Below are 14,139 nucleotides of genomic sequence, written 5' to 3' on the forward strand. Positions count from 1 at the left end.
TTTAACTCAAATCTTTGCTTCTGATCCTTCGCTTCGCTTCTGATGTTCCTGGAAGAACATATTTTCAGACGGGGGTCAGATGGGTGGCCAATTACATATTGAGCACCACTGATGCATCGGTATATTTCAGAAAACTGTCCGAGGCTAGGTCTAAATGGGTTAAGGGAGATTAGGCTCGTTTGGCAATCCGGGGCGAAGTCTAAAAAGAAAAAAAAAGCCCTATCTCTTTGAACCTGAGAAAACACCTGAACCTAATTAGCTAATTACAATGCTGGTGCAGCCTCCTCTCTACGTTCCTCTGCTCTGCTGTGGTGAATGTAATGTTCTCCAATCGGGAAGTGAGTGAATTGAAGTCGGGCGTTTCACATAAAACTTTTACAAGGCGACCTCTCTCTCTGTGTGGTGTCGCCGGGGGGGGGGGGGGGGGGGTCGGCTAGGTCGTTTATCTGCCCTGTCGTCCCGCTAGCCGGATGCAGCCGTCGATCGGCTTCATTTTGCTTTCCGTGGCGTGATCCGTAGTTTTTAACCCATTTTGGGCGAGAACCCCTTTTTGGTGTTTTATAGCATTATGTTATGCTTTATAAGCTATTGAAAAATAGCAGATCTACAAGCTCGTAGCGCGCCACCGAGTGGCGCGCTACGAGCTTGTAGGTCTGCTATTCAAAAATCGAAGAACGAACGACTGACATAGAAACATAGCTTTTTCAAGAAAACTGTTTTTTTAGAATCTGATCTCCGGTCAGAATGGGTTAATGGCGTTGTCAAGCACGGGGCCCGTGTGTGTGTGTGTGTGTGTGTGTGTGTGGCTGACATGTTGTCGTGCGGGGGGTGTGTGGGGGGGTGGGGGGGGGGTGTCCGCGACAACAACGTGCGTGGCCTTGATGCAACAACAACTACGAGGGTATAGTCGTATTCTTAGTGACGCATTCCCCTCCTCCGTGGCAGTAACGATGCCAGGTGGCGCCGCTGGTCGTAGCTCAGGCCGCCGTGTGACACCCGCTCCCTTCCCTCAAGGCCACGCTGTTGCACGTTTGTCTGTACGCGCGCGCAACGTTGTGTCCTCATGCACTCCTCTCGGCCTGTGTGTGTGTGTGTGTGTGTGTTTTATGGCTATGTTGTGACCAAGGCAGCCATGCATTACATCTGAATATGAGGGCAAGCTGAAGGAAAGGGAAACGCCGGGCCGGGCCCGGGCGCCGCGCGGCGCCTCACCCTGCATACCAACACGCCACCGGACCCTCAATCATCCGCCTCGGAGCTGTCCAACCGGCTTCCCTCTCGCTTAACCCGTTCTGACCTGAGATCAGATTACATACCAGGTTTCCACTGGACGACACACACTGGTCTGATTATAACCCATTCTGACCTGAGATCAGATTCTAAAAAAAATTTCAGTCGTTCTTCGATTTCTTAAAAAAATAGCAGACCTACAAGCTCGTAGCGCGCCACTCGGTGGCGCGCTATGAGCTTGTAGATCTGCTGTTTTTCAATAGCTAAAGCATAACATGATGCTAACACCAAATGTGGTTCCCGGTCAGAATGGGTTAACCCCTCACCCTCCCATCCCCCGGGCAGACACAGGGGCGAGCCACCCAGGGCTAATGCACCATCACCCTCCCCTCTTAACCTTGGAGGCTCTGCTTGGAATTGTGGAATGGGTTAATATAAGGCCTCATACATACTCTCATAGTTTGTGGAGATATAAGCTATCACCGTTTTACGTGATAGCTTATCACCTAAAACGGTGATAAGAGTCGAGGCCATCATACTCGCGGCGGTGATGTCCTTAAGGATTGACCCCGCCTCCCTGTGGTTTACCCAACTTCTAGACCATTCAGTGAACGGGGTGATAGCCCGACACCTGTCAGTCAAGAGAGCCGAGGAGAGCACTAATATTGTCTGTCAATGAGATGCTCGCCGAATTGTCGATTACATTTTAACGATTAAGCAAATTATCGAGAATCACGTTTTCTTTGGAGTATTCTTTTTTTTTTTAAATAATTGGTTGAATTGATTAGTCCGTGTTTTGCGAGGCGACACATTGTGAGCTTGTGGAGATTGCCTATATATATGCTTTATTTATAATTTAAACTTTTTTAATTAAACCGATTTCTCCGTGCTTGTGGTGCCATCAGACCACGGGGAGAGGAAAAGAGAGGTGTCAGGGGAGACGGCGTTGGCCCCGGGTCGGCCCAGCTCGGCCCCGGGTCAGCCCGGGTCACCAAAACAATCCTCATCGGCCGTTACCTCAGATGAACTCTGATCGATTCGATGGAGCACAACCCCCCCTCAACCCCCCCCCGGTGTCCCGCCTGTCAATCTATCCAGAGTTCCCACCCCCCATGGCCCACCCACCCCCCACGGCCCACCCACCCCACGCGGTACTCCAATTGGCCGCCTGACATGAACCTCTCATCAAATCACTCATTTTCTCATTGGTTCTAAAAGCTCCTCAGTGTTGAAAAATGGACCTTTGCACTTAGGAGGGAGGGAGGGAGGGAGGGAGGGAGGGAGGGAGAGAGAGAGAGGGAGAGAGAGGGAGAGAGAGGGAGAGAGAGAGAGAGAGAGAGAGAGAGGGAGGGAGGGAGGGAGGGAGGGAGGGAGGGAGGGAGAGAGAGGGAGAGAGAGGAGAGAGAGAGAGAGAGAGAGAGAGAGAGAGAGGGAGGGAGGGAGGGAGGGAGGGAGGGAGGGAGGGAGGGAGGGAGGGAGAGAGAGGGAGAGAGAGGGAGAGAGAGAGAGAGAGAGAGAGAGAGAGAGAGGGAGGGAGGGAGGGAGGGAGGGAGGGAGGGAGGGAGAGAGAGGGAGAGAGAGGGAGAGAGAGGGAGAGAGAGAGAGAGGGGGAGGGGGAGAGAGAGCGCATTCCTCAGCATCGCCACTACAAACATGATGGATGGTTTTATTAAAATGGCATTTGAAGGTGCACAGACACACACACACACACTGTCACATCGTGCTCGGACGCGCACACACACACACACACACACACACACACACACACATATACCTAATCCATATCCCCTTTGCGCTATAGTGCTTTAGCCCTCAAGCAAACATGTTGTTTAACAGCATGGCATACTGCATAAAGTACATCCATGTAACATGTTGTTCTGACCTGAGATCAGATTCTAAAAAAAATTCTTCTACATCCTGACAGTTTTCTGAAAAAGCTATGTTTCTATGTCAGTCGTTCTTCGATTTCCCCCAAAATAGCAGACCTACAAGCTCCCTATGAGCTTGTAGATCTGCATATAGTACATCCATATTGAATTTTTTATTTTATTTTATCAATGCCCTACTGGCCTATAAATCACAAAAGAGTGAAGTAGTGAAGATAGCAGATCTACAAACTTGTGAATCCGAGCTAATGGAAAACTGCAGGCCTTCGATTCCTGAGAGACGTGTGACTGTGTGACTGTGTGTGTGTGTGGGGCATTCTGCATAATAAGTAGTTTTACTTTCGATACTCAATACTATATTGCAGTATCGATACTGTTACTTAAGAAAAATTGTGTACTTTGTTCCACCACTGAACCGGCATTATGCCACCGTCTATCATCAGCAAGAATATTATAATTTCATAACTGTGTATAAAGATGTTCCATAATCAGTATTGTAGAATATATGCAACAGAAATGCTGTGATTTGTGTAAATTGCCGTGTGTAATGGAGTGCTTTTATGATGTCGTTTACTCTTTTTTTATTTAGTTTTTTTGCATAATGCCTCGTTGGATTTCAGTAGTATAAATTATTCATCGATTCAACCCATTTTGGGAAGGGAACCACTTTCGGTGTTCTAAGCATTATGTTATATTTACTAGCTTTTGAAAAATCGTGAAAATGGGCCTCAAATCTTTCAATATATATATTGTTACAGAGTGAACATTTTAACTTAAGCTTTTGTGGAGGTCCCTGGAACAACATATTTTTAGATGGGGCAGTGGAGATAAAGCAATGGTACTATGTTTACCCAGGGTAACTGACTAAGGAAAGGAAAGGTACTATGTTTACCCAGGGTAACTGGACTAAGGAAAGGAAAGGTACTATGTTTACCCAGGGTAACTGGACTAAGGAAAGGAAAGGTACTATGTTTACCCAGCAGGGTAACTGGACTAAGCTCAATAACTTGTTTACAGCCAGGCCTGCTCATAGAACATTTCATGGTAGGGGTTCAATGCCTTGTCCAAGGGCACTTCAGCGGTGGTAATTTTAACGTGCCGGTCCGGGGATATACGAACTAGCGACCTTCCAATGATCAAGACCGCTCCGCAAACCGTTCGGACCACCGCTGATACAGAAACATAAGGTTAAAACTGTCATGATTTAGAAGACACACACACACACACACACACACACACACACACACACACACACACACACACACACACACACACACACACACACACACACAGGGAGAGAGAGGGAGAAATAAAACATCTACAAAAGTCTTAACTCAGACTTTAGGGAGATCTCAAAAGCTCATCAATTTGCAACCAAACCGCATAATGCGCATAATTCAGCAGTTTTTATATCACTGCAATCAAAGTCCTAAATAAATTTAAAAAAAAGCCCTCCGGCTGGCTAGGTTGGGGGTGCGTGGGGTGGGTGGGGCTCCAAGGACAGTTTAAAAAGAAATCGATTATATATCTAAATTAAAAAGCATGAATTCCCTGTCACGCATTACGGTGTCAGACCTTAACCCATTCTGACCTGAGATCAGATTCATACAAGGTTTCCACTGGACACACACTGGTCTGATTAACCCATTCTGACCTGAGATCAGATTCTAAAAAATGTCAGTCGTTCTTCGATTTTTCAAAAATAGCAGACCTACAAGCTCGTAGCGCGCCACTCGGTGGCGCGCTATGAGCTTGTAGATCTGCTATTTTTCAATAGCTAAAGCACGACATGATGCTAACACCAAAACGGGTTCCCGTTCAGAATGGGTTAAGGACTTTCTAAAGGTCTTTACAGCTCAAACATTCTCAAGGACGGCAGAATTATATTATCAAACGTTGCGGTTTCTTTGATTTATAGCCTCGGAATATCAAATAAAGTGCCTGCCATGAAATTGTTGAAAACCCGTGCGGGGGTGTACTTTGAACCATATTGATCCAGCGATATAAAGTCTCTTGTGTTATCCCATTTTGCGCGAGAACCCCTTTTGGTGTATTACGTTATGCTTTAGCTTTTGAAAAATAGCAGATCTACAAGCTCATAGCGCGCCACCGAGTGGCGCGCTACGAGCTTGTAGGTCTGCTACTGACATAGAAACATAGGCTTTTTCAGAAAACTGTCAGGATGTAGAAGAACATTTTTTAGAATCTGATCTCGGGTCAGAATGTGTTATGTATTGTATGATTCATGAGCTGACTTCTGATGGAGAGAGATGGAGCGATATAGATGAACGATGGAGAATTACGATAGAGAGATATAAGAGAATTACACGATCTCTGGTCAGATGCAGCTCTTTTGAACAGCGGTGGTAAAAGTGTAGCATATTATGGTTGAGCGCCGGAGTCCCTCAGGGCTCTATGCTAGTATAGTTTCTTTTCACTTTTCTGTTATTGCGGAGGAAAAGCTTCTGCAGAACACAGCAGATCTCCAAGCTGACGACACGTCACATCCGGATACAGAGGGGTTTGAAGGGGGTAAAGGGGGTCCCCATATTATATATATTTTTTTTTTTCTGAAAAATCACACCCATGTGAACTGAGTAGTGCGACTCCCCTCCTCTCTCTCTCTCTCGCTCTCTCTCTCTCTCTCTCTCTCTCTCTCTCTCATTAGCAGGCAACAGTGCAGCACTGTCTTGCTCTCTCTGTTTCTGGCAAAACAGCGCCCCTACTGGTGCTCATTAACGTCACATAGGTGAACCAACACATAGGTGAACACGGACATTGCTGTTCCTTGGAGTGGTTGCAACACTCCAAAAAAAAGGGAAATGAAGAGTTTACATCATACACATAGTACATTCATACACCTCCCTATAATGATTATATCTGGTTTCAGTATTTATTTATGGTGTTTTGTATGGTGTATTATTAAGGTTATTGTAGCTTATTGTAGGGGTGGGGGTCCCGAGACATTGCCAAAGCATTTCCGGGGGTCCCCGGCCAAAAACGTTTTGAACCCCTGCTGTAGTTAGTGCACATGGTTAAGGTGTTGTAGGGAATTGATTGATTGATTGAAATATGTATTAACAGTTTGCAGAATTACAGTACATTTCGAGTACAAACCCAATGCAAAGACTGTTAACTGTGAGTGGAGGACGACCCAATTAAGCATTATACACTTGTTTACAACAGGGTCCACCATGTTCAATTCATCAAAACATTTAGAGACGTACAAATATACACTTTCTATATAGTTAAAGAACAGAACAGGATTTCATCATAAAGGAAGCAAAAAGGGAAAAGAAACATATACAGTGAGGGGGAAAGGGGGGTCTATCCAGTGTCCGGCAATCGTCATTCCCTGCTAATCACGCCTCAACCTATAATGGCTTCGTCAATATGGACGGCGTCATCGAACCATCCAGGAAACCCAGGGTCTCCCAACCCCCGATCTCCCACAACTCATTAACCCATTTTGACCTGAGATCAGATTCTAAAAGCTATGTTTCTACTGTATGTCAGTCGTTCTTCGATTTTTCAAAAATAGCAGACCTACAAGCTCGTAGCGCGCCACTCGGTGGCGCGCTATGAGCTTGTAGATCTGCTATTTTTCAATAGCTAAAAGCATAACATGATGCTAAGCACCAAAATGGGTTCCCGTTCAGAATGGGTTAATACCAGAGTTTGACACAGATTCTCAATGAGGGGCTCTCCGTTCTCCACTCTGCATGCAACGCCAGGACTGTGTTTTGGCATTCGATGGATAACGCCGTTGCTTCGAGAGGGGCTTTGATGTGGTCAGTCAGGGCCGGGGGGGGCGGGGGGGTTGTAGGCGTGGGTGATGTACTGTAGACAGAGCACGGCTAATTGAACAATCAAATAACCGTCACTAATAGCAGTAGAAATTACTCTACTTAGATTTTTGATCAGTCCGTGCATGCACGTTGTTGTGTTTTCGGCGTTCGTGTGTCTTTGCATAATGCACCAGCCGGTGTCTTCTTGCACAGTAAGAATTGTTCAGCGTCGTTGTCTACAGTAGTTAACCCATTCTGACCTGAGATCAGATTCATACGAGGTTTCCACTGGACACACACTGGTCTGATGAACCCATTCTGACCTGAGATCAGATTCTAAAAATGTCAGTCGTTCTTCGATTTCTCAAAAAATAGCAGACCTACAAGCTCGTAGCGTAGCTTGTAGATCTGCTATTTTTCAATAGCTAAAGCACAACATGATGCTAACACCAAAAGGGGTTCCCGTACAAAATGGGTTAAGTGAAAGTGAGCTGCAGCTGTCACAGCGTGGGCAGGAAGGAGGGGTTTTAGATTTAGGAGGACGTCAGATGTTACAGTAAGCTCCTGAGATGAAGGGCTGGGAGGAGAATCACAGAGAGAGAGAGAGAGAGAGAGAGAGAGACACTGACACACACCCAGAGAGAGAGAGAGGGAGAGACAGGAACACAGTCAGAGACCATCGCTGTCAGCCGGAAAACCTAATATCTCCATTTTTCTCCAACTTCCGTATGAATGAATGACATTTTGTATTTCCGTGTCATGCCACTTTGGCCCATTATCCCATATGGGATTATATATGACACATTTCACAGAGTATACACTGAATACAACTGGCACTACTACAGTCCTTCCTGTTCATACATATTTGTACATTATTCGAACAACAAAAAAGTAAACTAAATGAAAACATTTTACATGTAAATGGCCCTCTCCTCAAGGAATGAGGCAAATGAAAAAGTGTACTTTTTGAAACAGGCGCTTCAGTCTCTCGAAGTCCTCCAACCATATTACAAATTCATGGTTTGGGGTCTATCTTATTAAAAAGTCTCTCCCTGATGGAGTTGTAGAATGGACAGTAAAAAAACAAAATGCATTTCATTTTGGATTTGCTTTAGATCCCACAGACTACATACAGTCTATTCTGTGCTTTAGTTTTAGTTTAGTTTTTTTCAGAACAGTGCCCTACTCTGACGTATAAAAGTGTTACACTCGAGGTAGGGGATAATACCCTATAAGTCTAAGACTCGTTGTGCACTTTGTAGATCGGCTATTTTCACCACTTTGAAACGTCTCTGAAGTAATGACAGAAATGGAATGTTTTTATGGACATACATGGTTTTCACCCGACAGCAATGAAATAAATGTATACCCCCCCCACACACACACACACACACACACACACACACACACACACACACACACCCACACACACCCACACACACGCACACACACACCCACACACGCACACACACACACACACACACACACACACACACACACACACACACACACACACACACACACACACACACACACACACACACACACACACACACACACGCACACGCACACACCATTAATTAATGAACTGTTCTCCCCAAAGGGGCTACTGTACATCAGGAATATAATAGGGGGCTAAATTGATTTCCAAAGAGAACATTTATGAATAACAAGCACCCATTTATGTGGGGGGGGGGGGAGGGGGGGGGGGGGGGGGCAGTAATTAATTAATGATGAAGCCACGGTGCAAGTTCTCATGTGAGTTAATAAAGAGACATGATCTCATTGGTCTGTCCTCATTGGTCTGTCCTCATTGGTCTGTCCTCATTGGCCTGTCCTCATTGGTCTGTCCGGAACCAAACTGATAGAAATATCTCACTTGCTGCAGATGTCTGTCCAATTGGCTGCATGCAAATTCAACGGGGGGAAGGGGGGGGGGGTGTATGTCTGTCAGTGTGTGTGTGTGAGCGCGTGCAGTGTTGTGTGTTTCGTCCTAGTGGATCAAGCTCACATCATTAGAATTGACATGCTGTCACCTTTTATCAGCACTCAGAATATGTCTCGTCCTCCTTTGTCCCCGGGGGAGGGGTTGGTGTGTGTGACTGTGCGTGCGTCTGTCAGATGGGGCGTGTTTATTCACACACCTGTGTGTGCGCGCGTGCGTGCGTGTGTATTAGGGTGACATTTGTGATTGTGTCATTGGTGGAGCATTTGCATCCCATTGGTGGGAGGTATAGGCACAGCCAGCGGCTAGCATCCCCATGGCCCCACTGCGCTCCTCGAACTCTACGGCCCACTGTAGGCCTCCCCACTCACTGTAGGCCTCCCCACTGTAGGCCTCCCCACTGTAGGCCTCCCCACTCACTGTAGGCCTCCCCACTGTAGGCCTCCCCACTGTAGGCCTCCCCACTGTAGGCCTCCCCACTCACTGTAGGCCTCCCCACTGTAGGCCTCCCCACTGTAGGCCTCCCCACTCACTGTAGGCCTCCCCACTGTAGGCCTCCCCACTCACTGTAGGCCTCCCCACTGTAGGCCTCCCCACTGTAGGCCTCCCCACTGTAGGCCTCCCCACTCACTGTAGGCCTCCCCACTGTAGGCCTCCCCACTGTAGGCCTCCCCACTCACTGTAGGCCTCCCCACTGTAGGCCTCCCCACTCACTGTAGGCCTCCCCACTGTAGGCCTCCCCACTGTAGGCCTCCCCACTCACTGTAGGCCTCCCCACTGTAGGCCTCCCCACTGTAGGCCTCCCCACTCACTGTAGGCCTCCCCACTGTAGGCCTCCCCACTGTAGGCCTCCCCACTCACTGTAGGCCTCCCCACTGTAGGCCTCCCCACTGTAGGCCTCCCCACTCACTGTAGGCCTCCCCACTGTAGGCCTCCCCACTGTAGGCCTCCCCACTCACTGTAGGCCTCCCCACTGTAGGCCTCCCCACTGTAGGCCTCCCCACTCACTGTAGGCCTCCCCACTGTAGGCCTCCCCACTGTAGGCCTCCCCACTCACTGTAGGCCTCCCCACTGTAGGCCTCCCCACTGTAGGCCTCCCCACTCACTGTAGGCCTCCCCACTGTAGGCCTCCCCACTGTAGGCCTCCCCACTCACTGTAGGCCTCCCCACTGTAGGCCTCCCCACTGTAGGCCTCCCCACTCACTGTAGGCCTCCCCACTGTAGGCCTCCCCACTGTAGGCCTCCCCACTCACTGTAGGCCTCCCCACTGTAGGCCTCCCCACTGTAGGCCTCCCCACTGTAGGCCTCCCCACTGTAGGCCTCCCCACTCACTGTAGGCCTCCCCACTGTAGGCCTCCCCACTGTAGGCCTCCCCACTGTAGGCCTCCCCACTCACTGTAGGCCTCCCCACTGTAGGCCTCCCCACTGTAGGCCTCCCCACTGTAGGCCTCCCCACTGTAGGCCTCCCCACTCACTGTAGGCCTCCCCACTGTAGGCCTCCCCACTGTAGGCCTCCCCACTCACTGTAGGCCTCCCCACTGTAGGCCTCCCCACTGTAGGCCTCCCCACTCACTGTAGGCCTCCCCACTGTAGGCCTCCCCACTGTAGGCCTCCCCACTCACTGTAGGCCTCCCCACTGTAGGCCTCCCCACTGTAGGCCTCCCCACTGTAGGCCTCCCCACTCACTGTAGGCCTCCCCACTGTAGGCCTCCCCACTCACTGTAGGCCTCCCCACTGTAGGCCTCCCCACTGTAGGCCTCCCCACTGTAGGCCTCCCCACTCACTGTAGGCCTCCCCACTGTAGGCCTCCCCACTGTAGGCCTCCCCACTGTAGGCCTCCCCACTGTAGGCCTCCCCACTGTAGGCCTCCCCACTCACTGTAGGCCTCCCCACTGTAGGCCTCCCCACTGTAGGCCTCCCCACTCACTGTAGGCCTCCCCACTGTAGGCCTCCCCACTGTAGGCCTCCCCACTGTAGGCCTCCCCACTGTAGGCCTCCCCACTCTATAAATGCACACACTCCATTTAGAAAAGTACTTGGACCCCTTCCCTACTTTCATCACAGGTGTTACCGCTGATAATTAAGCAATTTTTAGTCCTGAGCTCGATTATACAAAATGTGTTCTAAATAATACCTGGAAGCAAGCGGACCCCGCGTACGGGGACAGACCCCGCTTACAGGGACATTTGGAACCCACTCAAGGACCGGTGTTTAGTCGTGTAGCAGAGAGAGAGTCTCCAGTGAGCCAACATGCCCACTGTCTGTTTGACCAGAATGGAACAGAGCCTCCATTAGTCTAATCGGTGAAGTAGGGAAAGGTCCCCCCTGAGTTTTTCCCTAAATCCTGCGGTGGGAGCTAAAGCTAGGCAGCCAACACAGCCAGCGGCGGGCTAGCCTAGCATGGTCTCCGTGGCTCCACTGAGCTCCTCCCAGTCTCTGCCAGGCTGGGGAATTATAACTCCAACCAGCCCTTTAGCCAAGAAACAAGCGCTTAGCTCCGGTACATTCATCTTCCTGGGCTTTTCTTTACCCCCGCCAAACACTGCTTTGTTTTATACAGAACACGGGGAGAAGAAGTGACTGCTGGGGGGGGGGATTTTGTTAGGAATTCCTCAAGAACATTTTGGCTGCAGCGCAACGTTTCCTTTGTTTTGTTCAGACACTATTACTTTTCTTACTTACTCTTCATTACTTGCTCTTCGCCCCCGATGGGGCAAAAAGGCATCGATAATGTTCCTCCACCTATTACGGTCTTTGGCAACCAGTTACACCGTGTGCCCCATGAGACACCCATCTCCAGCATTTCAGCCTCTACCGTTCTGCTCCAGGTGATGGTATAGTAGTTGGTATTCGTAGTTTCCGTAACCTTTTATTTTTTTACAGCGTGGGGTTGTTATCCCAACGCCTGACTCTAAGAAGGGGGTTTTCTGGCATCTTTTCGTCTGTCCACTATCCATCCACCTGTCCTCCATGGTTGGACCGGCCAGGAGCTTTGAGAGTCCAGCCGGCATAGCCTTCAGGGTCATTGTGACACACAAACCTTCCTACCGCCATAAGGTAGACACCCTCAGGAAGGACACCCTTAGAGACTTTTAGCTAAGAATTAATTGTTATCAAAATGATGTAGAAGACACTTAGAAATCTAGGGAGTGTGCGTACAATGTTGACTGGTTCAGTTATAGATGAAAACATGAATTGGCATGTTTTTGCGCCACCATTACGCTGATTTTGAATTTTATTTAGTGGGAATGTGTGTGCATAATTTGACGGAAATTGCACGCCATTTATAATTTGAGGCATTTTTGTTCAAAACAGACCAATCCTGCAAACTGTGGAACGCAATCTTATAGCCAATGAGGATGGAATAATATGGTAAAGTGTGACAGGTGCGTGTTGATCAGATGACTACAGAGCGTTGCAGTCCCTCCCCCTTTCAGAACGACGAGTGGCCCAGGAAATTATTCTCCATTATTCTTTTTTAGGCTTTTCCAAACGCATTTATTTAAAGACCTTTTAAGCGTCGTACGAAGCCAACTCTTGTCGTGACAAATCACACACAGTATTTTGGACCAAACAAATAATTACAAAGAAGAAAAACAACAAAAAAAGTGTTTGAAAAATGTGTGTTTGTTGTCATGATTTGTCACGGCAACAGTTGTCTTTGCCCGCGGCGTATAAACGTCTTTAAATAAATACTTTCTGAAAAGTCTTATGAGGGAAAATGAACGGGGATTTATTTCACGGGTCTCTCGAAGGGGCGGGACTGCGGGACTGCTCTATAGAGATAGTGTATGGATAGATAAAAATGTCTATGCCTAATATAAACAAAATGTCGGCCTCATGGTGGCGCTATAACAGGCTGTTGTGGAGGAGATTAGCTGTACACACACAGACACATGGACACAGAGTGCAGAACATACTCTCCCCATCATGCCTTCTGGCTGGTGGAGACCATGATGACATCTGTGGTCATTCATTCAAGTAGTGAAGGTCAGGGCAAAGTGTCCTGGCAGTTGTCTGTCTGTCTGACTCACTCACTCTTTCACACACACACACACACACACGCACACGCACGCACACACACACACACACACACACGCGCACACAAACACACTCTCTCGCTCTCTCTCTCTCTCATACCTGCACTCAAGTGGAACAAACAGGGATGGTTGGATGCCCAAGGAAGGTCATTGTGTGTGTGTGTGTGTGTGTGTGTGTGTGTGTGTGTGTGACTGTGTGTGTGTGTGTGTGTGTGTCTCTCTTGTCACAGCCAGCAGTGTGACTCTGCCTATGGCCCACATACAGTATATAACATACATGTGAAGAGGGTTATGTGTGTGTGCATGACATGTGCGCACATGCATGTGTCACCGCGTGCCCATGGGCAACACAACAGCACACACCGCTGGAGGTCAAAGGTCAGACGGCCCGGCGGGTCAGCCTTGTCTCCCCCCCCCCCCCCCCCATTACCCAGAGACCCCCCCCTCCCCCTCCCTCCCCCGCGGTGATGCCTGCCATGGTAATGAATGGTGACACGCTAATCTGTGTCAGCCCTGATTGGTGCTGCAGGTTTGATTAAACCATTCTGAACGGGAGCCCCATTTCGGTGTTGGCATCATGTTATGCTTTAGCTATTTAATAATAGCAGATCTACAAGCTCATAGCGCGCCACCGAGTGGCGCGCTACGAGCTTGTAGGTCTGCTATTTTTTTTTTAATCGAAGAACGACTTGACATTTTTAGAATCTGATCTCAGGTCAGAATGGGTTCATCAGACCAGTGTGTGTCCCAGTGGAAACCTCGTAAGAATCTGATCTCAGGTCAGAATGGGTTAAACGCCCCGGTGAGCTGCTTTGTGAGTAGAATGTATATTACCTGAGGCTCTGTGTGTGTGTGACTGTGTGTGTGTGTGTGTGTGTGTGTGTGTGTGTGTGTGTCTCTCACTGGGTTTTTTTCTGGGTCTCCATTAACCTCCGAGTCGCCCTCACATCCGTTGCCAACAATTCTCTTTTTCTCCCTTTGCCTTCTCTCCGCTGCGTGCCCTCTTCCCTAACCCCGCCCGCGTTTCTTTATTTGGCGTCGGTGGGATGAATAATTGAATGTAATTGTTGGACGTGACCCTTGACCTCTGTCGGGCTGTCTGACGGGCAGCGCAGGGCGACCAAGGCTGCGCCAAGGTGTCACTCGTTTCCTCGTCAAATAAAGGTCCCTATCTCGGCAGCACTATAGCGGTTAGCCTACCTCGCTATAGCACCCATGCACCTCCTCAAGTCAACGGGCTTCTGTATAGC

At 48.8% G+C, this 14,139-nt stretch overlaps 1 protein-coding gene across 1 annotated transcript in view; it reads left to right on the forward strand.

The window, feature by feature from the left end:
* Positions 1-881: 881 nt before the first annotated feature.
* Positions 882-14,139, forward strand: part of LOC308311024 (staphylococcal nuclease domain-containing protein 1-like) — a gene marked incomplete at its 5' end in the record, with an annotated part of 92,025 nt that continues 78,767 nt past the window's right edge. Inside the window, 3 exons of the mRNA XM_080757521.1 lie at positions 882-1,029; positions 2,136-2,207; positions 2,329-2,381. Coding sequence (XP_080613647.1) covers positions 882-1,029; positions 2,136-2,207; positions 2,329-2,381 — 273 coding nt within the window. The remainder of the gene's footprint in view (positions 1,030-2,135; positions 2,208-2,328; positions 2,382-14,139) is intronic.

The sequence above is a fragment of the Protomyctophum bolini genome, assembly GCF_963924005.1.
Source record: "Protomyctophum bolini genome assembly, chromosome: 23".
NCBI classification, from domain to species: Eukaryota; Metazoa; Chordata; class Actinopteri; order Myctophiformes; family Myctophidae; genus Protomyctophum; species Protomyctophum bolini.